Raw genomic sequence first — 27,625 nt, forward strand, 5'->3', positions numbered from 1 at the left:
CAGCATTACCTAATAGTGAAGAATTTTCCTAATGACTTACTGGAGCTTCTCCAGATGTGGTATGTGATCATCATCCCTTGTTACATTGTCTACTAATGAGAAAAGTTTGGAACATTGTACTTGTAACTTCCCCTCATGAAACTTAGACCTTTTTTCCTCAGATTAAATACCCTCAAAATCTCCTCACAGGACTAATTTTCTAGATCATCTTGGTAGCCTTCTGCTGCACCTTCTCCCATTAGTGTACAACCTTTTTGAACAGGAGAGCCCAGAAGTGGACAAACCATTTCAGATGACAACCCACCGGTACCAAGCAAGAGGGTTAATGGTTTCCTACAATCAGCTGAACATGCTTTTAACATCATCCAGTACTTTGTCATGTTTGCAGCAAGAGCACTCATTATTCTTCTGGGCATCCACCATAACTTCCAAGTCTTTTTTGACAAGGCTTCTGCTGAACTAGTCAGTTCCCAGCCTGTACTGACACCTGGGGCTTATTCTTTTCCCAGACGTGAGCTTTGTACTTTCCTGCAATGATTTTCATAAGGTTTTTGTTGATCCAGTCTTAATGTTCTTTCTTAAAGTTTCATAATGTCCCTTTGGAATGAAGCTCTGTCATTTGTCATATCATCTACTCTGTCTTATTTAGTGTCATTCACAAATTTGGTGAAGTTGAATTTTGTGTCATCATGAGTGGGCTTCTTGAATTCCTCTCAGTCGAATATGTATTCTGCAGGGGAAAAAATCCTCAGGAAGACAGTGATCTGGTCTTTGTGAAATAAGCATGTGGGGAAAGTTGGTGGGAAAGAGGAGTCAGGTGAGACTGATTCAATAAGGTTAAAGTCAATGCAGCTAAAAAAAGCTGTAAATAGTTGAAGCTTGTGATACTGCAACGTTTTAATTTAGAAATTAAAATTTTACATATGTACCTGTCATACAGGTGTATTTGCATGTTTCCAGCTCGTAAGCTCAACTGCACTAAATGGGAGTGGAAGGGAGGTTCTCAGTAGCCAATGTTTGGCAGTATGTAGGTTCTTCCACATCCTCACTCCAGTCTAGTTGCCCATCTAAAAGGCATCTTCTCACTCTTTGTCTCTCAGCAGCCACTGAGCTCAGGAGAAGAAAATAACATATCTTAAGGGCTGGCAGAAAGTGAGGCAGCTGCCTGATCTCCATCTCAAGAGGGATCTATTTTCAGTACGCCTGAATCCTCTCTCCTCCATGGAAAATGTCAGCACACTAGTGCCTTGCCCACATCACGTTGCTGTGCAGGACAGTCTGAATCCAGAGATTGCTTTCAGGTTGCCTCTTCTCTTTTGACTGTGCTGTGGTTTGCTTCTGGTCGCAGAAGAGTCTTGCCCTGCAGAGATGGAAACAGGATTGACAGAAAATTAATGACTGGCAGGCAACTTTGCATTCTTCCTTTTGCATCATGACACTCACACAAGTGTTTTCTTATTCAGACAATTTAAAATGCTTGTTCTTCTAGAGGTGTTGTTAGAATAACCTTGAAATTTAGTTTGCGAAGCAATGCATTATTAATGCTGAATACTGTCAGGCCCCTGCACCCCTGCTGGTCTAAGCTACAAGGATTATCTTTGTATTATGGTATAGCTGACAGAACAGTAAGCAGACACACCTGGTATCAGCTATAATGGCTGCTTCATGGTGAAGGTAGAACTATTTAATGTGAAATACATATGCTTTAGCTGAACTCAGTATGCAAAGAGTTCTCAGCATGAGAGCTACATCTCTGTACACAAGATCTTGGGGAATTTTCATAGGGTTATAGAATGGTTTGGGTTGGAAGGGACCTTAAGGATCACCCAGTTCCAATCCCTCTGCCATGTGGTGTTTTTACCTTGCTAGGCTGCTGAACTCCACCAGAACTGCTCTCTCAATCCCCCTCCTCAGAAAAGGATGGGAAGAAGAAAAGGACAAAAATAATTTAACTAAAGAGAAAAACAAACAAACAAAACTACAAACAAACCAAGAAAAGGCTGTGTGGAAGCACAGAGGAAAGAAATTACTCTCTACTTCCCACCAATGAGTGATGCTTGACCACATCCTCAAAGCTGGGCCTCAACTCATGTAGCCGTTGTTTGAGAGGACAGACATTTTCACAATGAGAGCCCACCCCTCCCCGCTCCTTCCTTTTTCCACCTTTCATTGCTGTGTGACATCATATGGTAGGGAATATCCCTTTGGTTGGTGATGTTCCTTCCTCACCTCTTGTCCATCCCTAGCCTGCTGGCTTTTGGGGGGCTGGAGGGAGTTCTGATGCTGTGCCAACATTGCCAACATTGCCAACAGGCACAACACTGGTGTGATACCAATGCTGTTCGAGCTACATATGCAGAGCGCAACACAGTATGGGCTGCTGCAGGGAAAGTTAACTCCATCCCAGCCAGACCCAGTACAGGTGGCCATCCACTAGATCAGCTTGCCCAAGGCCTCATCCAATGTTGTCTTGAACACCTCCAGTGATGTAGCATCCACAACGTCTCTGGACAGCCTGTTCCAGTGCCTTAACACCCTCTGAGCAAAGACTTTTCTCTAACATCTAACCTAAATCTCCCCTCTTTTCATTTAAAACCATTCCCCCTTAGAATCATAGAGTCATATAATACCCGGAGTTGGAAGGGACCCATAAGGATCATTAAGTCCAACTCCTGGCACCACACAGGTCTACCCAGAATTTTAGACCATGTCACTAAGTGCACAGTCCAAATGCTTCTTAAACTCCAACAGGCTTGGTGCAGTGACTACTTCCCTGGGGAGCCTGTTCCAGTGTGCAACCACCCTCTTGGTGAAGAATCTCTTCCTGATGTCTAGCCTAACCTCCCCTGCCTCAGCTTGACACAATTCCCTCGGGTCCTATTGCTGGTCACTAGAGAATAGATAGGCACCTGCCCCTCCACTCCCCCTTGTGAGGAAGCTGTAGACTGCAGTGAGGTCTCCTTTCAGCCTCCTCTTTTCGAGGCTGAACAGGCCAAGTGACCTCTGCCACTCCTCATACACCTTCTCCTCTAGTCCCTTCACCATCTTTGTGTAGCCCTTGTCCTATTATTACCTGTCTGAGAAAAATTTGCTCTCCATCTTTATTATAAGCCCTCTCTAAGTATGGAAAGGCTGCAATGAGGTCTCTCCAGAGCCTTCTCTTCTTTAGGCTGAACAGACCCAGCTCTCAGCCTTTCTTCATAGGAGAGGTACTCCAGCCCCTTGATCATCTTTGTGGCCCTCCTCTGGACCTGCTCTAACAGCCCCACATCCTTCTTGTGCTGGGGTCCCCAGATCTGATTGCCAGATTCCAAGTGGGGCCTCACAAGGGCAGAGCAGAGGGGGACAATCACCTCCCTCCCCTGCTGGCCACTCATCCTTTGATGCAGCCCAGGATGCTTCTGGGCTGCAAGAACACTCTGCTGGCATATGTCAAGCTTTTATTTCACCAGAACTCCCAAGTCCTTCTCTGCAGGGGTGGTCTCAGTGAGTTCTTCCAGTCTGTAGTCATGTCTGGGATTGCCCCAGCCCACATGCAACACCTTGCACTTGGACTTGTTGAACCTCATTCAGTTTAGTGGGCCCACTTCTCGGGCTTCTTCAGGTCCCTTTGGATGGCATTCCTTCCTTCTGTTGTGTCGACTGTACCACTCAGCTTGGTGTCATCTGCAAACTTACTGAGGGTTCACTCGATCCCACTATGTCATTGACAAAGATATTAAACAGTACCGGTCTCAAGACAGACCCCTGAGGGACACCACACATCACTGGCCTCCACCTGGACATGGAGCCATTGACCCACACTCTGGGTGTGGCCTTCAAGCCAATTCACTGAATGGTCCACCCTTCAAATCCATCTCCCTCTATCTGGAGATCACATGTGGGACCATGTAAAAGGCCTTACAGAAGTTCAGTAATATGACATCAATTTTGCTAGATTTCAGTAAACCTTCAGAGTCTTGATTGATATGAATCCCCTTTCAGGGTATGGCTCACTCCAAGATATTAAACAAAGCCCACATGACCATAACCACATTATGCTAAATTTGGCTTTATACTAGTACTGAGATATTAATGAAGTGTTATTAATGTGGATATACGTTAATGCTTGTGATAGGTACAAAAATCAGATTACGAATCTATGGTAAGAACAGTTTCTGCATCTCTGAGCAGATGTCAGTATACATAGCTGCACTGTAGATTTGTATATGCACACAGAAGTGTTCTGCTAAAGGAGGACCTCAAACACCTGATACAGAGTTAGGTGGGTAAGTAACTCCTGCAATTCTTCTATGCTCTGAGCAATCTGGTAGCATTCCCATTCCTTGTAGGATGAGACTGCCTGCAGTTTTCTGAGTTCTCCTTTGAAGGCTTATGTTTTTCATCTACAGGTAATCTTCAAGAACTCTTTTTATGCCATATGTGCCTGACAGTCAGTTGCTTTCCTTCCCTTGACCAGTGCCTACGGTTGGTTGAGCTCTGGACTTTTGAGGCAAATTCCCATTCTCCTCAACCAGAGATGGTGTCATTTACCCCTTTATGATAACAGGTTTCAAGACTCTTCATGAGATGTTGTCCTCTGTGTCAATGTACGTTGTGTAGAATAACCCAGACCTTCCAAACTCTTGTGTAAATACTGTATCATTCTGCTGTCTGCAAGGTTCCTTGGTAAAGAGATATTCTCTCTTGGAAGTTACCTCCTTAATAGCTCTAACACATGCTAAGGAAATTGTTTGACTTTGGCTTCTGTCAGTAAATCAAGCTCTTCATTACCACAGGCATGGCTTCACTTAACTAAGTGGATGTTAAGTTGATCCTGTTGCTCCATCTGCACAGAACCAGTTCCTGCAGACAATTCTTAGGACTGTTTAAGAAATGGTAAAACACTGAAAACTTCAGCAAATACATAAAGACAAACAGGTTGGAAGTAAATTTGAAGAGCTATTGGGAATTCACCTTTGTCGATTCACCATCGGTGCACTCAGACAATGCAAACTATGATAATACCTTAACCAAAGAGTGGCTTCATTCCTGTTATCTTTAGATCAGAAAGGATGTGACTTCATCCTTTTAGGTGTGGTAGAACTATGCAGTAGTTTGCTTGAAAGATCCATACTTACATGACCAAAAGTTAGAGGAGGTACTGCTTGAAGATATTTTAGTACAAATATGTGAACTGACTGTCATTCAAAGATGTGTTCCCTTGTCTTCAAGAACTGATGTCTACATGAATGTTTATCTCCCTCTTCCTTGTCACTTCTACCTCAGAGTCCCAGAGGAGTCCTGAAGTCTTTCTGATTCTGCAGTTGCTCAGGCCCATTTAACATAAAGTGTTCTCTATACTATTTATGTATGTGCACAAATAGGTACTACTTAGTTAAAAAACAGGGGTCAATACTGGGTCCAACCATGCAGATGAAGGATGGAGTCTTTCACCTGGGGAGAAACATCCCCAGGCGAGTGTACATACTGGGGACTGAACAGCTGGAAAGTGGAAAGCAGCTTTGCAAAAAAGGACCTGGGAGTCTTGGTGGACAACCAGCTTGAGCATGAGCCAGCAACATGCCCTTTCCACAAAGAAGGAGGATGGTCATCTGGTTTGCATAAGAAGTGTCACAGAAGGTTGAGGGAGGTGATCCTTCCCCTCTACTCATCACTGGTGAGGCCACACCTGGACTGTTGTGTGCAGTTCTGGGCTCTCCACTACAAGAGACTACATGGACATACTGCAGAGAATCCAATTAAGGGCCAGAAAGATTATGAAGGTACTGGAGGATCTCAGCAATGAGGAAAGGCTGAGAGAGGTGGACTGTTCAGCCTTGAAAAGAAAAGGCTTGGAGAGTATCTTACAATGTATAAATATATGAACAAAGGATGTAGAGAAGAGAAAACCAGGCTTTCTCCAGTGGTGCCCAGTGACAGGGACAATGGGGACAAAATGAAATGCGGGAGGCTCCATCTGAACATCAGGAGAATCTTTTTGATTGTTAGGGTGACTCAGCAATGGAACAGGTTTCCCGGAGAAGCTGTGGAGTCTCCATCCTTGGGGATATTCAAAAGCCATCTAGACAAGACTGTCTCCTTCATTTCCATGCCCTGGTTCATAACCATTTTCTGAGATTTGGACCACTATCACAAAAGGCTTTAGGTTTCTAAATATGCGTTATAGGGATGTAGGGACACTAAATTCAATGTACAAATCACTGCTGAGTGGCTATCAACAACTGAAGATGTGTACATTTGCTAGCTGCTTCCTCTTCAAGCCAGGCCTTCCCTTGGCTGACTTCACACCTACTGCTGCCTGACTGTGTGCCTCACTCCTGCCAGCTGGGTCCACAACTTGGGCAACCCAACAGGAAAAACACAGAAGAGCTGTACTGAAGAGACTGGATTTGTCATTGGCAACTGGAAATTCAACATTTTCTGTCCCCAGAATCAGGCATCTAGCCTAAGACACTCAGCTGCTCTCAAACAGATCCTGGAGACACAGGCACATCCTGAGGATGGACACTTTGTCCCAGCATGACAGCACTGCATAAAACAGGTTTGCTACCTACTGCTGAGAGCAGGGCCTCATAGGAAAGCAACAGCAGCTACCAGTACTTCACCTGCTGCTGCCACGGGATGCTGCCTTGACAGTGCAGATGTTACAGCTTCCCTTGAAATGGAAGACTGGAGCTCCCACCTCAACCTGAGGGGAGCAAGCCCCCAGCTCTCCCTGGGTGAGGCTTCTTAGCCATCTCTGCTCCTCCCAGACCTTGCTCTTTGCATGAGGTCTTCTGAACTCTGTGCTCTGAGCTGCCAAGACCCTCCTGTCCCCTCCATGGCTAGGACCTATAACCACTGTGTTGTTGGGCACCAATTGGAAACCCAGCACCCTGGCTTGGACTGGGTTTGGGCTCCAGGCTTGGGCTCAGATGCCCAAAATGTGAGTGCTACAGTGCAGAACCTTCCTTGGAAAAGGCCTTCATGCACAGAGCAGTGCCTGATGCTGGGTGTTCCATCAGATCCCATGAATCATTTTTCTAACCTTGTCCCATATTACCCACTGACATCTTTTAATGACCAAAGTGCCAATGACCAGGAGAAAAGTTTGTTGAAATCTGACAATGCTGAAATCTTTAAAGCAGCTTACATGACAACGCCAATTTCCTATATCAGTCACTTTCCAGGACTTCCAGCAAATCTCTCTTTCCCACACTATCAGCACTCAAGGGGCATGTCTGCCAACACCAGTACTCTAGTATAGGTAACACTGGTTTTTTTTGGACTGTGTGAATGTGTGGAAGCCATATATAATGAGATGGGAATGCTGGACTAAGGATGTATCAGGCACAGAGCATCTGGGACTGCATGCTGAGGTGAAATATGTGTGTATGTGTCTAATTATTTCTATAGGTGTGACTGACTAGAGGGATTTTTCTGTCATTGGAAGGTAGGAAAAAAGCTGTGGGGGCCTTTTGCTAGATCAGAGTTATTTTTCCTTGGGTTATAGGCAGGTAACACCTGGATAAGCTTAAAGGTTTTTGGCAAAAGAATGGAGCATCTCTTGCTCACTGGCACTGACCTAATTGCACCAGAAGTCTCAGGAGGCTGTAACTTCTCCTACAGTACAAGTTGGTGCATAAAGTCACAAAAACATTTCTTGGATAGTCTCTCAAATTTTACAATCTGAAGCATGTACAGAGGCACAAATGCACACGACCCAGTGTGTGTTCTTCCTGATACTTCTGAAGCTGCCTCACATCTCTCTCAGAGACACTAGCCTAAAAACCTGATTAGGACCAAGTCTCTCACTACTGTGGCTTGTGGCTGAACATGCTGCCGTATTTTTAACCCTTGTAACCAGTTCTATGCCTGCACTTCTGCCTTCAGGATTTTACCATCACAACTGCCAAAGCTTTTGAAAATGCTAATTTATCTTTTAACATCCTGTTTTATCTATTGTATTGCTGGGTTAGCTGCAGCACACACATACCAAGCAATCCTCTCTGGGTCATACACTGAGTCGGTGGGAAAGTCAGCAATAAGTCCTGCATCCAAGTTCTCTAAGTGCTTTGACTAGTCCAGATTCCCTCCTTAACACCCTTGTCAGATTGTTTATAGAAGATGTATTCATATAGTCAGTAAGACATCAAAATATTCTAATTATATCTAGTCATGTCAAATGACAATTATGCCCTTAGTTCAGTTTGCCAGACAATGCTTTACCAAAGAAGGTTTGCCAAAAATTTTTTGACCGAAGAAAGAGTAGGCATCTGTAGCATCTGCAAATGAGATCGTATATAATCTCCCTGCAGCAAGTCTGCCCTGTCTTCGCGGAAAGCTTGAAGGTAAGTGTATGGGGTCTGCAGGCTTGAAGGAAGGAGATGGTGCCCTTATGTACCACAGCATTCTTTGTGCCTCCAGTGCTCATTTCCATGAGTGGACTCATTTTCTCAGCTCAAGTTTTAAATCTGCTTTCAAGACATCTGCACATTTTCACTCTGGAATTATGTGCAGCATCAAGTAGGGAATTGCCTTTTGTGTTTTGCAGTACTGACCAGCTGCCAGGGTGCAAGACACCCACCTGGTGTTACAAGAGGTAAGAATTTGATTTATTAATTCTTAGAGGGCAGAGAAAGATCTTTTTGGGTGGGATTTCTGTATGGCTGCATGAATGGTCACTGTTTCACCCTATATTCAAAACCAGAATGATTACAGTAGGCAGGTGGTGGGGTACCCACAGCTGGTAAGGTTTTCAAGTGGCCATGTTTGAATCCTCTGGCAACTGATGTAAGACCAGAAAATTCCCATGGGGATATTCTTCACCTTACTTAACTGACCAAACAGGGAGTGAGGCGTGCTGGCTTCACATCATTTTTGTGGCAGCAATAGAACAGTACCAAGATGAACAAAGGTGGAAAAAGTGCAAAACTGTACATCCTACCTCAGAAAGTATGAATTAATACATCATCTGAGCATACAGAGATTCTAACCATCTTTGCAAAATGCAAGGCTCTCTCAGGTACCCATTTTCTTTATCCAGACAAAAAAAAAAAAAAAAAAAAGAAAAAAAAAAAAGAAGAAAAAAGAGACTTCTTAACTGTTGAACAGATGAAATAAATTTCACTAATGTAGCTAGAGAATTTTCAATTGCAGTTGGCTAGTTGGCTAACTTAGCTATCCACATCTTTAACAAGGCATCTAAAGACATACTTTTATTTTCTAAAATTTGGAGAACTCACCTGCTCCTGGATGTTTTTTTAAGGAAGTGTTTATTTTGGGAGCTTCATACAAGCATAGCAATTCCAATTTCAGTGCTTGAATTTTGTTTCACTCAAGTCAGAACTTTGGGGCTGGGATTATTTAGATATTGTACTTAAGAACGACAAATGTATAAACAAATTAAATTATGGCAGAATATTAAAATATACAAGACTTGCCTTTTTCTTCTGTTGGCAACTTCAGTAGCAAAACTCATTAATTTCCCATGGCCTTCCTTTTACCATCCTAGTTAATAAGCAAATGCCCCATTGGTTCAATATTTTCCAGGACCGTAGGTCTCCTATACTGCAGCTTTTCAGAAAAGTTTCTTCACATTTACTCTTTTCAACAAAATGTTCCACCTGTATTTTTACTTCTGATAGTGATGTCATTAAAACTTGCTAAGTAGCTTCCGTAGTTCTTACAGACATGATATTCTTAAAACGCCAAACTTTCAGTTGTGAAAGGTGATTAAATATTGCTCTACTAGAAGTCTGAAGACCTAAGCTACATCAATTATATCCTCATTTTCTAAGTAACCTAAAGATTAGGATCTTCAGTTAGGTCATTATAGTTGTTCCAAATATTAGATTGTGATGAGAAAACAAAGAACAGGATATAAAAGATTTCCCAATCTTACAGAATAGACATAAATAATCAATGCCATATTACTTCTAGCCATTAGAGTCTTCTGCTGACGTGTCTTCAGTAAAGCACAGACATGGCCTCTGCAGATGCGGAGATGGCTGTTTTTGGGGAGGCGGCTCCCTACCTCCGAAAGTCAGAAAAGGAAAGAATTGAGGCCCAGAACAAACCTTTTGATGCCAAGTCATCCGTCTTTGTGGCCCACCCCAAGGAATCCTTTGTAAAAGGGACAATCCAGAGCAGGGAAACAGGGAAGGTCACTGTGAAAACTGAAGGTGGAGAGGTAAGAGAAAATGAAACTTCAGATCAACATTTGATTCACACTGAGCTTCTAGCTGACATATGCAGACATATTCTTTCATTTCCTTGGCAGACTCTGACCGTGAAGGATGACCAAATCTTCTCCATGAACCCTCCCAAGTATGATAAAATTGAGGACATGGCCATGATGACCCACCTCCACGAACCCGCTGTGCTGTACAACCTCAAAGAGCGTTATGCAGCCTGGATGATCTATGTAAGTACCAGCAGCTCTCTTCCTTTGGGTAGCTGGAAGGCCTGCTGTGCCAGGCTGAACAGAAGCCCATGTGCTGTCTCTCTTCCTTGCAGACCTACTCGGGTCTCTTCTGTGTCACCGTCAACCCCTACAAGTGGCTGCCGGTGTACAACCCGGAGGTGGTGTTGGCCTACCGAGGCAAAAAGCGCCAGGAGGCCCCTCCACACATCTTCTCCATCTCTGACAACGCCTATCAGTTCATGCTGACGGGTGAGTGCTTGATCTCATTCAAAGCAATCTGAACCAAAAAGCCTCGTGGCTCTTACTGGAGCACAGGACAAGGCAGCTACAAATACCATGGAGCTAAGTGAGAGAAACTGACAACTGCAAGCCAAACTGTACCAGAAACATGCATAGATTCAGCACTGTGTACTATTGTACCCTATTCTACACTTTCCCACCACAGACATAATACTGAGCTCATAATATCCTTCCCCCCCCTCCTTTTTTTTTTTTTCTGTTTTTTTTTTTTTTTTCAATGAGAGAACGGAAAGCATACAATCTTTGTATGCATACCATACAATATGGTATGTATGATTGTATGATACCATACAATCTTTGCTTTGAGCACAGGTAGTCAGTTTGATTTGATTCCTTGATGAGAACTGTGTGAAGGGCAAGTGCATATAGACTTTGTCTGAGGACCATGTACATCTGAGAGTTGTATGGGTCCAGCAGAGCTTATACTTACTACTGTTAGAAGGAAATTCAGTACTGTCTTCTAGAAGTTACTGCTTGGACTTTCTGGAGAAGCCCCAACTTACATTTACAGATTTACTTTTCAGTCAACTAACTCAGTTCTATTCAGAACAATGGCTAAAAACTTTCATTCTACCTCTTTCACAGACCGCGAGAATCAGTCAATCCTGATCACGTAAGTACACTTCCTGCTCAGGTCCCTGCAGGGCTACCCGGTTCCAGGAGACCTGCTTCCTGACCACACTCTCCCTGCTTCTCTATTTCATTTGGCAGTGGAGAATCTGGTGCAGGGAAGACTGTGAACACAAAGCGTGTCATCCAGTACTTTGCAACAATTGCAGCTAGTGGGGAGAAGAAGAAGGAGGAGCAGTCTGGCAAAATGCAGGTAAAATTATAGATAGGGGCTCAAATCAATGCTTTTCTCTGTTCCTCATTTTTGAAAAGTAATAACTAGGAATAATTATTGTCCTGTAGGGAACACTTGAGGATCAAATCATCAGCGCCAACCCACTGCTGGAGGCATTTGGAAATGCCAAGACTGTGAGGAATGACAACTCCTCGCGCTTTGTGAGTTGTAGCTTTGGACAAAATCCCTCCTAACAGTAGTGATGAGCCTAGCGACATTCTTACATAAAGAGATGTCAAAAGAATCCATCCAGGCTGAAGTGTTTCTTTTCCCCCTCAACAGGGCAAATTCATCAGAATCCACTTTGGGGCCACAGGCAAACTGGCTTCTGCTGACATTGAAACTTGTAAGTGACATCCTGGCACGATGACATCCCTTCCTAAATTCCTACTTCTTTGTGCTGTCTTGTGCCTATTACTTTCTACCTTCCTTACCAGATCTGCTGGAGAAGTCCAGAGTCACTTTCCAGCTCAAGGCAGAAAGAAGCTACCACATTTTTTATCAGGTCACCTCCAACAAGAAGCCAGAGCTAATTGGTAGGAGGCATCACTGAGCTTTTTTGGAGAAAGATCACTGAGCAACAATGAATTACACTATAGAAACAATGAAATTTAACCCATCATTATTTGTTTTCAGAAATGCTCCTTATCACCACCAACCCATATGACTACCCTTTTGTGAGTCAAGGTGAGATCACTGTTCCCAGCATTGATGACAAGGAGGAGTTGATGGCTACAGATGTAAGTAATTTATGAAACTGGTAAGCTGGTACAGGTCGTACATCATATAACAGGCAAATATTCCACTTTACTGATTCTATTACCAGAGTGCCATTGACATCTTGGGCTTCACTGCTGATGAGAAGACTGCCATCTACAAGCTGACAGGGGCTGTCATGCACTATGGCAACTTGAAGTTCAAGCAGAAACAGCGAGAGGAGCAGGCAGAGCCAGATGGCACAGAAGGTATTGTCAAACTCAGAAATTATAACTCTGAGCCACTCTGTATGTGAAAGACACAGAGTGATCTAAAATTAGATTTTAGGATTTCAAGGAAAACAGCAAGTAAGAAAAAAAAAATCTTACTTCTCACAGTACATCATTTTCTCTGATGTATAATCTCTGGATTTATGTATCCTATAAAATGAAAAATTTTCAGTTTAAACTGCCTTCTAAACTGTGCCAGGAAGCTAGTAGCTGTGGATGCCTTTACTGTAACATTATTAGTCATATTTTTATTGAGAATGCCTTGCACTCATTGTGAAACAATAAAGATATTCAGCTCTAACAGGATGGAGGGCCATATTTTCATTCACCCTCACCTGTCTGATGTCCAGGGAACTCTGATGACAGAGGTGGATTTGATTCCTCTCTGTCAGAGCAAGAGCTAGAACCCATGCCTCCAGTTTTCTGAGCCTTCTCGTTTTAAAGAACTAGGCAGAAGTTGGGAAGTGCCATAGTCATGTCTGAAAAAGGATGAAAACCGATGAATTTTACAGATGATCAGAAGTAGAAACCAAAGCTCAGAAAGGGTTGTAGATGCTGAATCCTAAAGAGTACAGATAAATCCTCTGTGTTCCACTCTAAATATTTGAGTGTTTTTTATCACCTTCTGAGTATAGCTCATTATCTGACGGAGGTCACTGCAACTTCTGAGCTACACACATACTAGAAATATTCAGATTAACAAGCTGCAGGCTTCAATTTTGTGCTAGGAATTTTTTGAAAAAAACTTCATTGCCTTTTGCATTCTTCAATGAAGACCTTCAAATGTAAGTTTTTCAGAAAAGTTCAACATGCATAATTATGACTTTGATGCTACACAGATTATATCTGTGACATTCTTTCAACATATTTCAAAGCATGGAAGCCTGAACACTGCAGCCCTTAAAGATGCAAAATCTATATGACACAAAATTCTTCTTCTTCTTTTTTTTTTTTTTCCTATCTATCTGCCATTTAGTTGCTGACAAGGCTGCCTATCTGATGGGCCTGAATTCAGCTGACATGCTGAAGGCATTGTGTTACCCTCGAGTCAAAGTTGGGAATGAATATGTGACCAAGGGTCAAACCGTGCAGCAGGTGAGAAACATGGTAACCCGGAACCATGCTTTGAATTAATATGCATTTGATTCTCCTCTGCTCTGTGTTGTAACTTCAGGCATTTACTTTTGTTTTAGGTTCACAATGCTGTAGGTGCTCTGGCAAAGGCTGTCTATGAGAGGATGTTCTTGTGGATGGTTATTCGTATCAACCAGCAGCTGGATACAAAGCAGCCCAGGCAGTACTTCATTGGTGTCTTGGACATTGCTGGCTTTGAGATCTTTGATGTGAGTAACAAAGATTTGGTAAGAGCTGCTTAGAGAGCTGCTTAGAAATGACAGCTGGGTGTTCTGACAACTCTCAGACATATTTTTAAAGAACACATATGATCAACACTTTCAACACTTTTTTTTTTTTTTTTTGTAGCTAATTGCTTTTTTTTTTTTTTTTGCCATGAAGTAAGAAATGACATTTGAAAGGACTTTTCTTATAACAATAGCCTCATTTTCAAGACGTGCAAGCTCAAAAGAGCAGAAAGGTCCAAGCAGAAAAATTTCTTAGTTTAAAAGATCAAGTTAAAGACTGTATAAAGCACATACATCATAATAGGCCTAACTTTGTATTTTTTTTTTCTGTAATTTGTTCTAAGATAATACAGGAAATACATTCTATTTTCACAGTTTTATCAAGGAGAAAAATATGATCATGAACAATGAATGTCATGCATTTCTCTATTTTGTTATGTAGATATAAAGCTGACTGAAGAAATGCTCAGTCACTATGAAACCAGAGTAACTGCATTCCTTATTTTTAAAGGGTAAGGTTTTGCAGTTACTTCTGCATCTTGCAGATATGGATCTTTCTCATTCTATTTCCAGTTCAACAGCTTTGAGCAGCTGTGCATCAACTTCACCAATGAGAAACTGCAGCAGTTCTTCAACCACCACATGTTTGTACTGGAGCAGGAGGAGTACAAGAAGGAAGGGATTGAATGGACATTCATTGACTTTGGGATGGACCTGGCTGCCTGCATTGAGCTCATTGAGAAGGTATGGGCATGGGAATATTATAATTACTTGGTCTAATTTTTCAAAGGGATCATTCATGTTCATGTCCAAATATTCAACTTTTGTTATTCAAGAATACTTAGCTGTTTAGTTTATTTTATCTGTCAAATGAGACTTTAAGGTGGTGTGGTGATGTCACAGAGCAGATTTGAACTGGTATTTTCTGAAGTGCAAAAAGATTGTTAAACTCCCAATAAAACTTTTCTTTTTTCTTTTTTTTTTTTTTTTTTTTTTTTTTTCCAAAACAGATAGAAACAGTTTCCAGTTAAAACTCTGCAGCTCACCTTTCAGCTCCAACTGACTTGTGCTCCTACAGCAAAATAGATATATCACTCGTAAAATAAACATAGAAGATGGAAATGCATCACTGATTACAAACAGTCACACTTAATGGGCATCCTTTGACTTAGAATAAGGAGGTATTCATATTGAGCATGGAATTTAACATTCATTGGCTGTCAGGATGATAAGAAATTATAATCATAGAACTGTGAGATCATTTAATCTAACTCCCTTAGTCAAAGCATCGTTAACTGGACAGGTTTCTCAGGACCATGTAAAGCTCGGTTTAGAATATTTCAGATGATACCGTAAGAATAGATACTCTGGGAAATCTGTTCCAACTGTTGACCACTCTCACAGTAAAAAAAAGCATTTATTACATTTAAATGGAATTTCCTGTAATTTGATTTGTGCCTGTGGCACCTTGTACTGTCACTGAGAACCACTGAAAAGAGACTGGCTTCATCTTCCTTCCCACCTCCCATTAAGTGTTTATACACGTTAGTAAGATCCTCCTGAGCTTTCTTTTCTCATGGCTGAACAGTCTCAGCTCTCTCAGCCTCTGTTTGTATGTCAGATATTCCAGTCTAAATATATTAGTGGCCCTTCAATGTGCTTACTCTAGTATGTCTATGCTTTTCTAGTACTTGGGAGCCCAGAACTGGACAAAGCACTTCAGATGTTTCTCAGCAGAGCTGAGTAGAGAGGAAGGATCACCTCCACCGACCTGCTGATAATATTCTTCTTAATGCAACACAGAATAGGTGCCTGTCCGTTCTGTAGGGGTGTACTGTATACTCATTTTGGTTCAATTACTTTTATGACATCTGTATATGTTTGTGTTCCTCTGAATAAGAAGGTAGTGTCCTGGTTATATAAAGAAACTTTTCAACACAAACTAAAGGAACTTCAATTTATCATTATGAATCATTTGGTGTAAAAAAGCCCACATAACTATCAATATGTTTAATTACATTTTCTAGCATAAAATGTGACTGAAAAACAACTTTTTCTGATGAACACTTATGTCTGTGTTCTGCTACTCTGACTAGATAAAGACCATAATTGCCCATAAAACTAAATAGCAATTTGTCTCTCCTGTGTGTTTCTTCCAGCCCATGGGCATCTTCTCCATTCTGGAAGAGGAGTGCATGTTCCCCAAGGCAACTGACACTTCTTTCAAGAACAAGCTCTATGACCAGCATCTGGGCAAGTCCAGCAATTTCCAGAAGCCCAAGCCTACCAAAGGCAAGGTTGAGGCCCACTTCTCCTTGATACACTATGCTGGCACAGTGGACTACAACATCACTGGCTGGCTTGAGAAGAACAAGGACCCCCTGAATGAAACTGTTATTGGGTTATACCAGAAGTCTTCACTGAAAACACTGGCCTTACTCTTTGCTAACTATGGTGGAGCAGAAGCAGGTCAGATCTGTGAAAGTCATATTTTCACTGATGTACAGCTTAGAAAAAGGAATTGTAAGAGGCAATAACAAAAATATAAAATCTCTTTTATATATTTTTAATTTTTGCAGAGGCTAGTGCTGGTGCTGGCAAGAAAGGTGGCAAGAAGAAAGGTTCTTCATTCCAGACGGTCTCTGCTCTTTTCCGGGTGCAGTACAAAGTTCAATATTTTTTTCCTAATATAAGGCGGAAATTCATCACTTAAAATAACCTGTCTTTTTTGGCTTAGTTGTGTAAAAAAAAAAAAAAAAAAAAAAGATGTTCTTGGGCCAGAGGAGCAAACCTACTGTAACTTATTTATGCTCTTTTCTATTGAATGCACAACATATGGCTGTGTCCACTTCTCCAGAAAACTTCTAAAATATACCTAGAAGACACAAATTTCCTTTAGATGTCCACCTCTGCTTCAGAACCTTTTATTACCCTTTAACAACATTGTTTCTGCCCAGAGGCCTGGAGGTGAGCTGGTTGCTCCGTTTGTATCTCTAGTATTCTTTCCATGATTCATGCATCAGTTATGATTGAAATAAACCTTGGGATATGATTTTTTAAGATGTGAGATACCTGGCAGTTTTTTCTCATAGCCAAGCTTTGCTGCCTGGCTGTTCTATACACTTCTGTCAGGTAATATGCTGAGTCTCTCCTGAGGCTATTTATTATGATATTCACTTATTATGATATTCACTTAGGGTTCTCTTCTTGATCCAGCCTAATTCGTCCTACATATCTGTTGTCATATGATTCTTGATTACCTGACATAGCCTCTAGCCAGTTCTCTGAAACATGACATGGACTTTGTGTATACAACCTAGGATAAATAATCATAGATCTAGGCTATGTTTGCAAGACTTTTGCCTTGCAAGTGGGAAATTATTGCCAGCACATATCATTCAAAAATAATGTAATAAGCCCGTGTTTAAGCTCGTAATACTTTAAGAAGTAAGAGGTGATCCTTGCTGCATTTAGGTTGCATTGCTCTTAGGTCTTCAGACTTTCTTAAAGTTTAGACGTGCTAAGGTTTGGACTACTTAATTTAGGTAGTCCGAAATGTCCTCTGGGGTTGCCTACTCTAATTATAGACAATAATTATTTATTTATAAATAATTATACAGATATTAGTTACAGACCAGCCCTGGGATTCATCTTACCTTATTCTCATTTCACCTTACCTTACAAACAAAACATGAAACTGAGACACAAAATCCAGCCTGTTCCTTTTGCTTTTAGTGGAGAAAATAGGAAGGTTCTATGTAGTGTGAACCATATGACTCATCTTAAATGTCTACTGTAGTATGCTTCAAACTGCATCAGAGGAGTATCAGTATATCTCTCCTGGAATGTATAATGGAAGATGGATATAATTTCTAATGAAGGTATTTCACTAGAGTCAGTGAAATGTCATAAAACTGTATGTTTAAGAGTACAGAGTTCCTACAGACTAAACAGACAAACTTAATACCTTACGTTAATAATAACAAAGGTACATGGAAAGTCAGAAAACTGGTGCAAGTGGCTTCAGTTCAGGATTCTGCAAGCTAATACTTGATAACACATTATTTCAGTACAGATTGCTTGATGCTTACAGTGGAAATTACATTTGCTGATATAAACTTTTGTTAATGACTCTCCCAGGAAAATCTAAACAAGCTGATGACAAATCTGAGAAGCACCCACCCCCATTTTGTACGCTGCATCATTCCAAATGAAACAAAAACACCTGGTAAGAGACTCACATACAGGAAGTCTTCAATATGGTGCTGATCTTCCCTGATGTATTACAGAATACAACATTCATTTGTGCTCTGAATTGTTAGGTGCCATGGAACATGAGCTGGTGCTGCATCAGCTTCGGTGTAACGGTGTGCTGGAAGGGATCAGAATTTGCAGGAAAGGATTTCCCAACAGAGTCCTGTATGCAGATTTTAAACAGAGGTCAGACTGCTTCCCCTTCCTGAATCATTTTGGCCATCTTAAGTAGCTTATGAAATTTAAAATTCACCTCTGGTGAATAGAACCTTCTCTAACATTTACATTTAGCAGTAGAGTTATGTTCTCTTTTTTTGTAGTGTATCAGTCAATTAGTCTCAACAGACCTCCTTATATTACCATTTTCTCCCCCAGATACAAAGTATTAAATGCAAGTGCTATTCCAGAGGGACAGTTCATTGACAGCAAGAAGGCTTGTGAGAAACTTCTTGGATCAATTGATATAGACCACACACAATATAAGTTTGGTCACACCAAGGTACCAAAACTGTTTATTTCAAGTACTGCATGTTTTTGTTTTGTATAGCTTAAGAGAGATATTTTAGAAAGCACGTGAAATCATCAAACACTGACGTGTTTAAAACACATCGACTAAATACTTTTTGACTCACCACTTCAATAAAACAGTGAAATTCATTGTCATAGGATGATTCTAATTCAGGGTTCCTAATTGAAGACAAAGTTGTAGAATAGAAGAATCAAGGATTAATAAAAACAAATGAATAAGATCTGGCTATTATAGTTCTTCAACTGCAGTAATATGACTGTAATAACCAGACCAGGATTCTTGAAGATATAATATAATGGATATAATGGATATAATATATCCATCACTGCCTACATTCTTTGTGGTTTTGCTTTTTCTCTAGCTTCCCATATAATCTGCCACGGCAGACAGGATATGGGCTACTGTGAACAGCAAGCACATAGACTGTACCTATTTTTATGTTCTTCCCTAAGGTGTTCTTCAAAGCTGGGCTGATAGGCCTTTTGGAAGAGATGAGGGATGAGAAGCTGGCACAGCTCATTACTCGCACACAGGCCAGGTGCAGGGGCTTCCTAATGAGAGTGGAGTACCAGAAAATGGTGGAGAGGAGGTAAACATTTATTTAAATCAAGTTCAATGTATTTGGTATATTTTGTCATCTGTGCCTAAATTTTTAATATTTATTTCACTTACCATTCAGAGAGTCCATCTTCTGCATCCAGTACAACATTCGTGCATTCATGAATGTCAAGCACTGGCCCTGGATGAAGTTGTTCTTCAAAATCAAGCCCTTGCTGAAGAGTGCAGAATCTGAGAAGGAGATGGCCAACATGAAACAAGAGTTTGAGAAAACCAAGGAAGAACTTGCAAAGTCTGAGGCAAAGAGGAAGGAGCTCGAGGAGAAAATGGTGAAGCTCGTGCAGGAGAAAAATGATCTGCAGCTTCAAGTGCAGGCTGTGAGTAGGACTAGTGTGTCTCATTCTAACTTAACAGGGGCTACAAGGCTGATGTTTACAATTAAATTTTCAAAAGACACAAAACAAGTAAAAGTTAAATCAATTACTTTGTACTTCATTAAATGATGCTTTTAAAAACATAACTAGATACTGTCAGAAAGTTCAAGTAAGGGTATTCCATGATTGTATGTATATCATGTGTGAGACTTATCAAACAATCATAGAATCATAGCATATCCTGAGTTGAAAGGATCCACAAGGATCACAGAATCACCTAGGTTGGAAGAGACCTCCAAGATCACCTAGTCCAACCTCTGGCCTAACACTAAAAAGTCCTTCACTAAATCATATCACTAAGTTCAACATCTAAAAGTCTTTTAAAGACCTTCAAGGATGGTGACTCAGCCACTTCCCTGGGCAGCCCATTCCAATGCCTAACAACTCTATCAGTAAAGAAGTTCTTCTTAATATCCAACCTAAACCTCCCCTGATGAAACTTTAGCCCATTCCCCCTCGTCCTATCACCAGGCACGTGGGAGAATAGACTAATCCCCACCTCACTACAGCCTCCTTTAATGTATCTATAGAGCGTCATAAGGTTGCCCCTAAGCCTCCTCTTCTCCAGGCTGAACAAGCCCAGCTCCCTCAGCCGCTCCTCGTAAGCCGTTCTCCAGACCCCTCACCAGCTTTGTAACCCTTCTCTGGACTCGCTCGAGCACCTCCATGTCCTTCTTGTAGCAAGGGGCCCAAAACTGAACACAGTACTCGAGGTGAGGCCTCACCAGAGCCGAGTACAGGGGGACAGTCACTTCCCTAGCCCTGCTGGCCACGCTGCTTCTTATACAAGCCAGGATGCTGTTGACCTTCTTGGCCACCTGAGCACACTGCTGGCTCATATTCAGCCAACTATCAACCAAGGTCCTATCTACTATCAACTCCCAGGTCATTTTCTGCCAGTCAGCTTTCCAACCACTCATCTCCCAGCCTGTAGTGCTGCTTGGGGTTGTTGCACCCCAGATGTGCCCAGCACCGGCACTTGGCCTTGTTGAATTTCATATAGTTGATCTTCAAATCCAACTGCTGGCTACACAAAGGATCACCCAAAAATAAAAGCCTATGTATGAGAGCATTGTCCAAGCACTTCTTGAACTCTAGCAGGCTCAGTGCTGTGCCCACTTCCCTGGGGAGCCTGTTCCAGTGCCTGACCACTCTCTTGGAAAAGATTCTTTTCCTAATACTCAGTCTGCACCACCCTGGAATCAGGTTAATGCCATTCCCTCAGGTCTAATTGCTGGTCACCAAGGAAAAGAGATCAGCACCTCCCCTGCTGTTTCCTCTTGTGAGGAAGCTGCAAAAGGTTGCATCGAGAAAGATTTTGGTCTGCTACTTAAAACTCCTACAAGCACATACTTTCTGTTGGAACATAAAACAGATATTTAACCATAAAATAACTATTAAGATTCTAATTTTTTTAAGCTGAGAACCACAATATCACCCCAAAAGTCATATCCTGAAAAGAATCCATTTTCACGATCAGGAAGCTGACGCTTTAGCCGATGCTGAGGAAAGGTGTGACCAGCTCATCAAAACCAAAATCCAGCTGGAAGCCAAAGTAAAGGAGGTGACTGAAAGGGCTGAGGATGAGGAGGAAATTAATGCTGAGCTGACAGCCAAGAAGAGGAAACTAGAGGATGAGTGTTCAGAGCTGAAGAAAGACATTGATGACCTGGAGTTAACCTTGGCCAAGGTTGAGAAGGAAAAACATGCTACCGAAAACAAGGTAAGACTCAGAAGACATTACTCACTCGAGAAAGAATTGTAGTCTGTTATACAGCATGAAGTTTTAAACTACATTTTTTATCTACGCTTGCTCCCTTCTTGTCAAAGGTGAAAAACCTCACAGAGGAGATGGCAGCTCTGGATGAGACCATTGTGAAGCTGACAAAAGAGAAGAAAGCCCTCCAAGAGGCCCACCAGCAGACACTGGATGACCTGCAGGCCGAAGAGGACAAAGTCAATACATTGACCAAAGCTAAAACCAAGCTGGAGCAGCAAGTGGATGATGTAAGCACATGTGCCTCCAGCGAGACAGGACAGGTATGGAGTTCAACCTGCCTGGCATTATTGGTGTTGTTGTGTTTAGCTGGAAGGGTCCCTGGAGCAAGAGAAGAAACTGCGCATGGACCTTGAAAGGGCTAAGAGGAAACTTGAGGGAGACCTGAAGCTGGCCCATGATAGCATAATGGATTTGGAAAATGATAAGCAGCAGCTGGATGAGAAACTGAAGAAGTAAGTGTGGTTGTGGAACACCTGAGTGCAGGTCAGGTGCATTTATTAGGTAGTTTTATTCAGATGTTAAGAGTGTGATACTGTATGCTTTGTGCAAAGGAAAGACTTTGAAATCAGCCAGATCCAGAGCAAAATTGAAGATGAGCAACTTCTTGGCATGCAATTGCAGAAGAAGATCAAGGAGCTGCAGGCAAGTCTCTGGTCCTTCCCCTCCACCCTTCAGAAGGACATCAGTACAAGGAGGGCATGGGTGTGAAGGGTCTTGCATTTTCCCCAGGCCCGTATCGAGGAACTGGAGGAGGAAATTGAGGCAGAGCGAACCTCTCGGGCAAAAGCAGAGAAGCACCGTGCTGACCTCTCCAGGGAGCTGGAGGAGATCAGCGAGCGCCTGGAAGAAGCAGGTGGGGCTACAGCAGCTCAGGTTGAGATGAACAAGAAGCGTGAGGCAGAATTTCAGAAGATGCGCCGCGACCTTGAAGAGGCCACACTGCAACACGAAGCCACAGCTGCCACCCTGCGGAAGAAGCACGCAGACAGCACAGCTGAGCTTGGTGAGCAGATCGACAACCTGCAACGAGTCAAGCAGAAGCTGGAGAAGGAGAAGAGTGAGCTGAAGATGGAGATAGATGACTTGGCCAGTAACATGGAGTCTGTCTCCAAAGCCAAGGTACTGAAATACTTTAATTAGTACTTTGTAAACTATGTAATACTTATTTTTATTTTTATACTTAAACATCACTGGGTTACAATACAACTTTTTTCTTCTAATCTAATATATACATCCTGGGTTTATGTGTATTGTCCATATATATGTAAACTTCATCTCCTGGCTACATTTTCTTGCTGTAAATATGGCAGAGTCCAGGTATTAACACATTTTTAAATGTATGTTTTCCAACTAGGCAAACCTGGAGAAGATGTGCCGCACTCTGGAAGACCAACTAAGTGAATTTAAAACAAAGGAAGAGCAGAATCAACGCATGATCAGTGATCTCAGTGCTCAAAGAGCTCGTCTACAGACAGAATCTGGTAAGGCAACAAATCTTTGGTTTGGAAATGGAAGAATCCTTTACATGTCTTTATTTCATTTCAAATTTATTTAATTTGGCCATTAAAAAATTTCTAAATACAAACTTTTCCAGGTGAATATGCACGCCAGGTTGAGGAGAAAGATGCTTTAATTTCTCAGCTTTCTAGAGGGAAACAGGCCTTCACCCAACAGATTGAGGAACTGAAGCGACAACTAGAGGAAGAGATAAAGGTGAAGACACTTCATGTATATTTATTTTATAAAGTTTATATATCATTGCTGTGTCAGTGCACACTCCTGGCTTCCTGCACTATATCAGTCTTCGGCTTGATATTTCCGTACACTGTGTAGATTACTATTTTCCTGGAAGATATTCCAGTGTTTAAATACCAGTATGAAAATATTTCCCAGAATACAGCTACTCCTAATTGCAATACTTTTAACTCCAGGCCAAGAATGCCCTGGCCCATGGCTTGCAGTCTGCTCGCCATGACTGTGACTTGCTCCGGGAACAATATGAGGAGGAGCAGGAAGCCAAGGGTGAGCTGCAGCGTGCCCTGTCCAAAGCCAACAGCGAAGTGGCCCAGTGGAGAACCAAATATGAGACGGACGCTATTCAGCGCACAGAAGAGCTGGAGGAGGCCAAGTATGTGGTGACAGGATGCAAACAAGCAGGAGAGGCAATGAAAATTCAGAAGGGACCTTGGAAACAAAGACCAAGATATACAAAGAAATAAGTCATGGGGTTGCTTTAGGGAAGGATGACAGATGTGGTAAACTTTATCTACGGACCTTGTGGATTGGAGTCCACAGACTGCAAAATGACTAAGTGTGCAATTGTAAAGAGCATACTCATTCCTCTTTGATCACTAACTATGAGCTTTTTATCACCTCCCAGGAAGAAGCTGGCACAGCGCCTGCAGGATGCAGAGGAACACGTTGAAGCTGTCAACGCCAAATGTGCTTCCCTGGAAAAGACAAAGCAGAGGCTGCAGAACGAGGTGGAAGACCTGATGATTGACGTGGAGCGAGCAAATGCTGCCTGCGCAGCTCTGGACAAGAAGCAGAAGAACTTTGACAAGGTATTCTGGCCTCTGGCCCTGTGCTTCCTGGGCAGGGCATCTCCTCACAATCATCACATCCATACTCACACCCTGTTGCTCCTCAGATCCTGGCAGAGTGGAAGCAGAAGTACGAGGAAACACAGGCTGAGCTGGAAGCTTCCCAGAAGGAGTCTCGCTCTCTCAGCACGGAGCTGTTTAAGATGAAGAATGCCTATGAGGAGTCCCTGGACCACCTGGAAACGCTGAAGCGTGAGAACAAGAACTTGCAGCGTAAGTCCCTAGCCCTCTGCTGCTGGCCAGGCTTTCCCCCAAGCTTGTCTACCCACCACTCCACACGGGTGAGTGCCCGCAGTGATGAGAAGAGACCTGTCAGCCTGGTGCGTCAGGGCCTTTCCCTTTATGCCCTATGTCTGACCATGCCTTGTTTCACCCTTCCCTACAGAGGAGATTTCTGACCTCACGGAGCAGATTGCAGAGGGAGGAAAGGCGATCCACGAGCTGGAGAAAGTCAAGAAGCAGATTGAGCAGGAGAAATCTGAAATCCAGGCTGCCTTGGAGGAAGCTGAAGTATGTGCCCATAGTCACTGCTGTCCACACTAGAAACGTTAGCAGTGGGGAAATGTGGCTAAGTAGTGCATGGTCCCCCTTCTGTTCTAGCTGTGGAGCACATCCACACCAGGTTCTCTGAAAAATTCTGTAATTATCAAGCAAACAAGAAGTAGCTCTACCCATGTTATACATGTTTGTGACCATTTGTCCAGGCCTCCCTAGAACATGAAGAGGGGAAAATCCTGCGCCTCCAGCTGGAGCTCAACCAGGTCAAGTCTGAGATTGACAGGAAGATCGCAGAGAAAGATGAGGAAATTGACCAGCTGAAGAGAAATCACCTCAGAATTGTGGAGTCCTTGCAGAGCAGTCTGGATGCTGAGATCAGGAGCAGGAACGAAGCCCTGCGGCTGAAGAAGAAGATGGAGGGAGACCTGAATGAAATGGAGATCCAGCTGAGCCATGCCAACCGTGTGGCTGCAGAGGCACAAAAGAACCTGAGAAACACACAGGCAGTGCTCAAGGTCAATTCAGCAAAGCTACACATACAAGAAAGGCTTCTCTAACATTTTTGGCACCCTAGTGTGCTATGCTGCCTTGTCACTTCTCTTGCCTCTTTTACAGGATACCCAGATACATTTGGATGATGCACTCAGGACGCAGGAAGACCTGAAGGAGCAGGTGGCCATGGTGGAGCGCAGAGCAAACCTCTTGCAGGCTGAGATTGAGGAGCTGCGGGCAGCCCTGGAGCAGACAGAGCGGTCAAGGAAAGTGGCTGAGCAGGAGCTTCTGGATGCAAGCGAGCGTGTGCAGCTCCTCCATACCCAGGTAAGGGCTTGTTGCCCAAACCAGTTGTGTAGACACTTAGCACAGATGACTGTTATAGTAGTAGAGAGTGACGCAGGACAATGGTCTACAATGGCCTCTATACTGCTGTCCACAATGGAAACAGGGTCACAGCCCATCACCTAAGTGCACCACTGATATTTGGTAAACAATTCTCTAATAAAGAATTCCAAACACAGAATTTAAAGGTTGAAGAGAAAAGAGTTGGCTCAGGCTGTAGCTTTGGTATTTTAGGCCTCAGAATACAAGTCTTACAATCTCTGTTTGCACAGAACACCAGCTTGATCAACACCAAGAAGAAGCTGGAAACAGACATTGCCCAAATTCAGAGTGAAATGGAAGACACCATCCAGGAAGCCCGCAATGCTGAAGAGAAGGCCAAGAAGGCCATCACAGATGTGAGTTGGGGAACTCTGTCACTGAGGGTGATGGATGCATTCTTCCCAAAATATCTTTGGCCCCACCCTGGCTTTGCTGCTTTGCCTCTCCAGGCGGCCATGATGGCAGAAGAGCTGAAGAAGGAGCAGGACACCAGTGCCCACCTAGAGAGAATGAAGAAGAACCTGGACGTGACGGTGAAAGACCTGCAGCACCGTCTGGATGAGGCTGAGCAGCTGGCACTGAAGGGAGGCAAGAAGCAAATCCAGAAGCTGGAGGCCAGGGTGCGTAGGGCTGGTATTTGTGCACAAGGGAGCATGTCATGAAGGGAGCCACCTGGAAAGCTCCAAACATGAGCTTCTCATTGCAGGTGCGGGAGCTGGAAGGGGAGGTAGATGCTGAGCAGAAGCGCAGTGCTGAAGCCGTGAAGGGTGTGCGCAAGTACGAGAGGAGGGTGAAGGAGCTGACCTACCAGGTAAGGCAAGAGGCATCTTTGTGCTGACACACCCTTCTCACGGAAAGCCAAAGCATTTTTCCATGAACTCCAAGAACACATGTTTTCTGGTGGTGTGGGGAAACCAACTCTCTCTCTTTCCTTCTTACCAACCACTGTAGTCTGAGGAAGACCGGAAGAACATTCTCAGGCTCCAGGATCTGGTGGACAAGCTGCAGATGAAGGTGAAATCCTACAAGAGACAATCTGAGGAGGCTGTAAGTATTACTCTGAGTGATGGTAAGAGGATTAATTAAGGAAAAGCATATGGGAAACCTGGGAAGTCTACAGGTCAATAATGAAGGACTCCAAATATTCTCTGACATGTTTATATTTTTTTTGTAGTGTATAAGTACTAAAGGAATCAGATCAAATGAGGGAAATAAAAGGGCAAATGTATGCAGTATTTCTGGGGGCATTGAACAGATGTTATTTCTAAGAAAGAATTCTTACTAATAATACTACATGTACATTGATTAAAAATTTTCACAAAAAAAAAAATTATAAATAAGTATTTTTATGAAAGACACCTGGAACACTTTGCAATTCAGACATGTTTTTGTAATTATGTGGAAGGAAATGAACAGCCAAATCAGAACAACCACTAACCTGTGCTCCTCACCACCAACTCCCTCTCCCCACACAGGAGGAGCTGTCCAATGTCAACCTCTCCAAATTCCGCAAGATCCAGCACGAGCTTGAGGAAGCCGAGGAGCGGGCTGATATTGCAGAGTCTCAGGTCAACAAACTACGAGCGAAGAGCAGGGAGTTTCATAGGAGGATAGAAGAGGAAGAGTGAAGATGTCACGTAGCAGCAAAATGGCCTGAGGGGTGCACAAAATGTGAACCCTCTGTTGCTTTGTTTTGCAATGTATTTGTAACCATGTCAATGTCTAGAGAATAAAGACCGTAGATTAATTTGCACAGACACTATGAACAGTGGCTTCTTTGTTTTCTCTTCCTGAATAAGCTTAGGATTTTGGTGAATCAGCTACAGATGCTTTCAAGCTTCTAGCACTGCTCTTGCCCTCACATATTCTTGATGCTTCTCCTACTGTCCTTTCAGCACAGCTTACAGCCCACGTGAGTTGCAAGAGGGAGCGATCCCTTTCCTCTTTGCTCTGCCTGCTTTTGTTTCTGATCTTGGCAATCACAAATCCTAACCACCAGACTCTGAGTAAGCTATCAGATGTCACAGTGCATCACACTACAATGGGACAGACATTTCCTCAGCAGAGACAATTTTCAGCAGACACTGAAATTGTCACACTGTGATGACTCTTCCACGGTGCCTCTAAATTGTGCAATTTCTCTTACTCTAGATTTGCTCAGCTGCTGTCACCACCTGCTCATAGTTTCTCT

The 27,625-nt window shown here is 42.8% G+C and overlaps 1 protein-coding gene and 1 long non-coding RNA gene across 2 annotated transcripts in view; one reads left to right on the forward strand and one right to left on the reverse strand.

The window, feature by feature from the left end:
- Window positions 1-381: 381 nt before the first annotated feature.
- The window catches only part of LOC309885266, a 95,468-nt gene continuing 68,224 nt past the window's right edge, over window positions 382-27,625 (reverse strand). The window contains exons 8-13 of the long non-coding RNA XR_014318770.1: window positions 19,355-19,471; window positions 19,112-19,233; window positions 18,786-18,840; window positions 18,141-18,316; window positions 10,062-10,160; window positions 382-1,360 (exon numbers count right to left, since the gene is read on the reverse strand). This is a non-coding gene — a long non-coding RNA (uncharacterized lncRNA). The remainder of the gene's footprint in view (window positions 1,361-10,061; window positions 10,161-18,140; window positions 18,317-18,785; window positions 18,841-19,111; window positions 19,234-19,354; window positions 19,472-27,625) is intronic.
- On the forward strand, window positions 9,968-27,187 carry LOC309885264 (myosin heavy chain, skeletal muscle, adult-like; the record flags this gene model as incomplete). Its single annotated transcript, XM_082775024.1, has 38 exons — window positions 9,968-10,174; window positions 10,265-10,408; window positions 10,501-10,657; window positions 11,294-11,321; window positions 11,420-11,531; window positions 11,621-11,713; window positions 11,835-11,898; window positions 11,990-12,088; window positions 12,189-12,292; window positions 12,379-12,517; window positions 13,515-13,633; window positions 13,732-13,881; window positions 14,473-14,643; window positions 16,059-16,368; window positions 16,479-16,555; window positions 18,040-18,127; window positions 18,222-18,339; window positions 18,529-18,652; window positions 19,135-19,271; window positions 19,362-19,617; window positions 21,155-21,397; window positions 21,505-21,681; window positions 21,761-21,906; window positions 22,006-22,096; window positions 22,184-22,573; window positions 22,809-22,935; window positions 23,049-23,167; window positions 23,386-23,582; window positions 23,835-24,018; window positions 24,105-24,270; window positions 24,443-24,567; window positions 24,762-25,070; window positions 25,171-25,374; window positions 25,665-25,790; window positions 25,884-26,054; window positions 26,141-26,245; window positions 26,386-26,481; window positions 26,910-27,187. 38 exons carry the CDS (start codon window positions 9,968-9,970, stop codon window positions 27,060-27,062), a joined length of 5,826 nt encoding a protein of 1,941 aa, XP_082631150.1. The 3' UTR covers window positions 27,063-27,187.

This window comes from Aythya marila (genome assembly GCF_965140915.1).
Source record: "Aythya marila genome assembly, chromosome: 18".
Lineage (NCBI taxonomy): Eukaryota > Metazoa > Chordata > Aves > Anseriformes > Anatidae > Aythya > Aythya marila.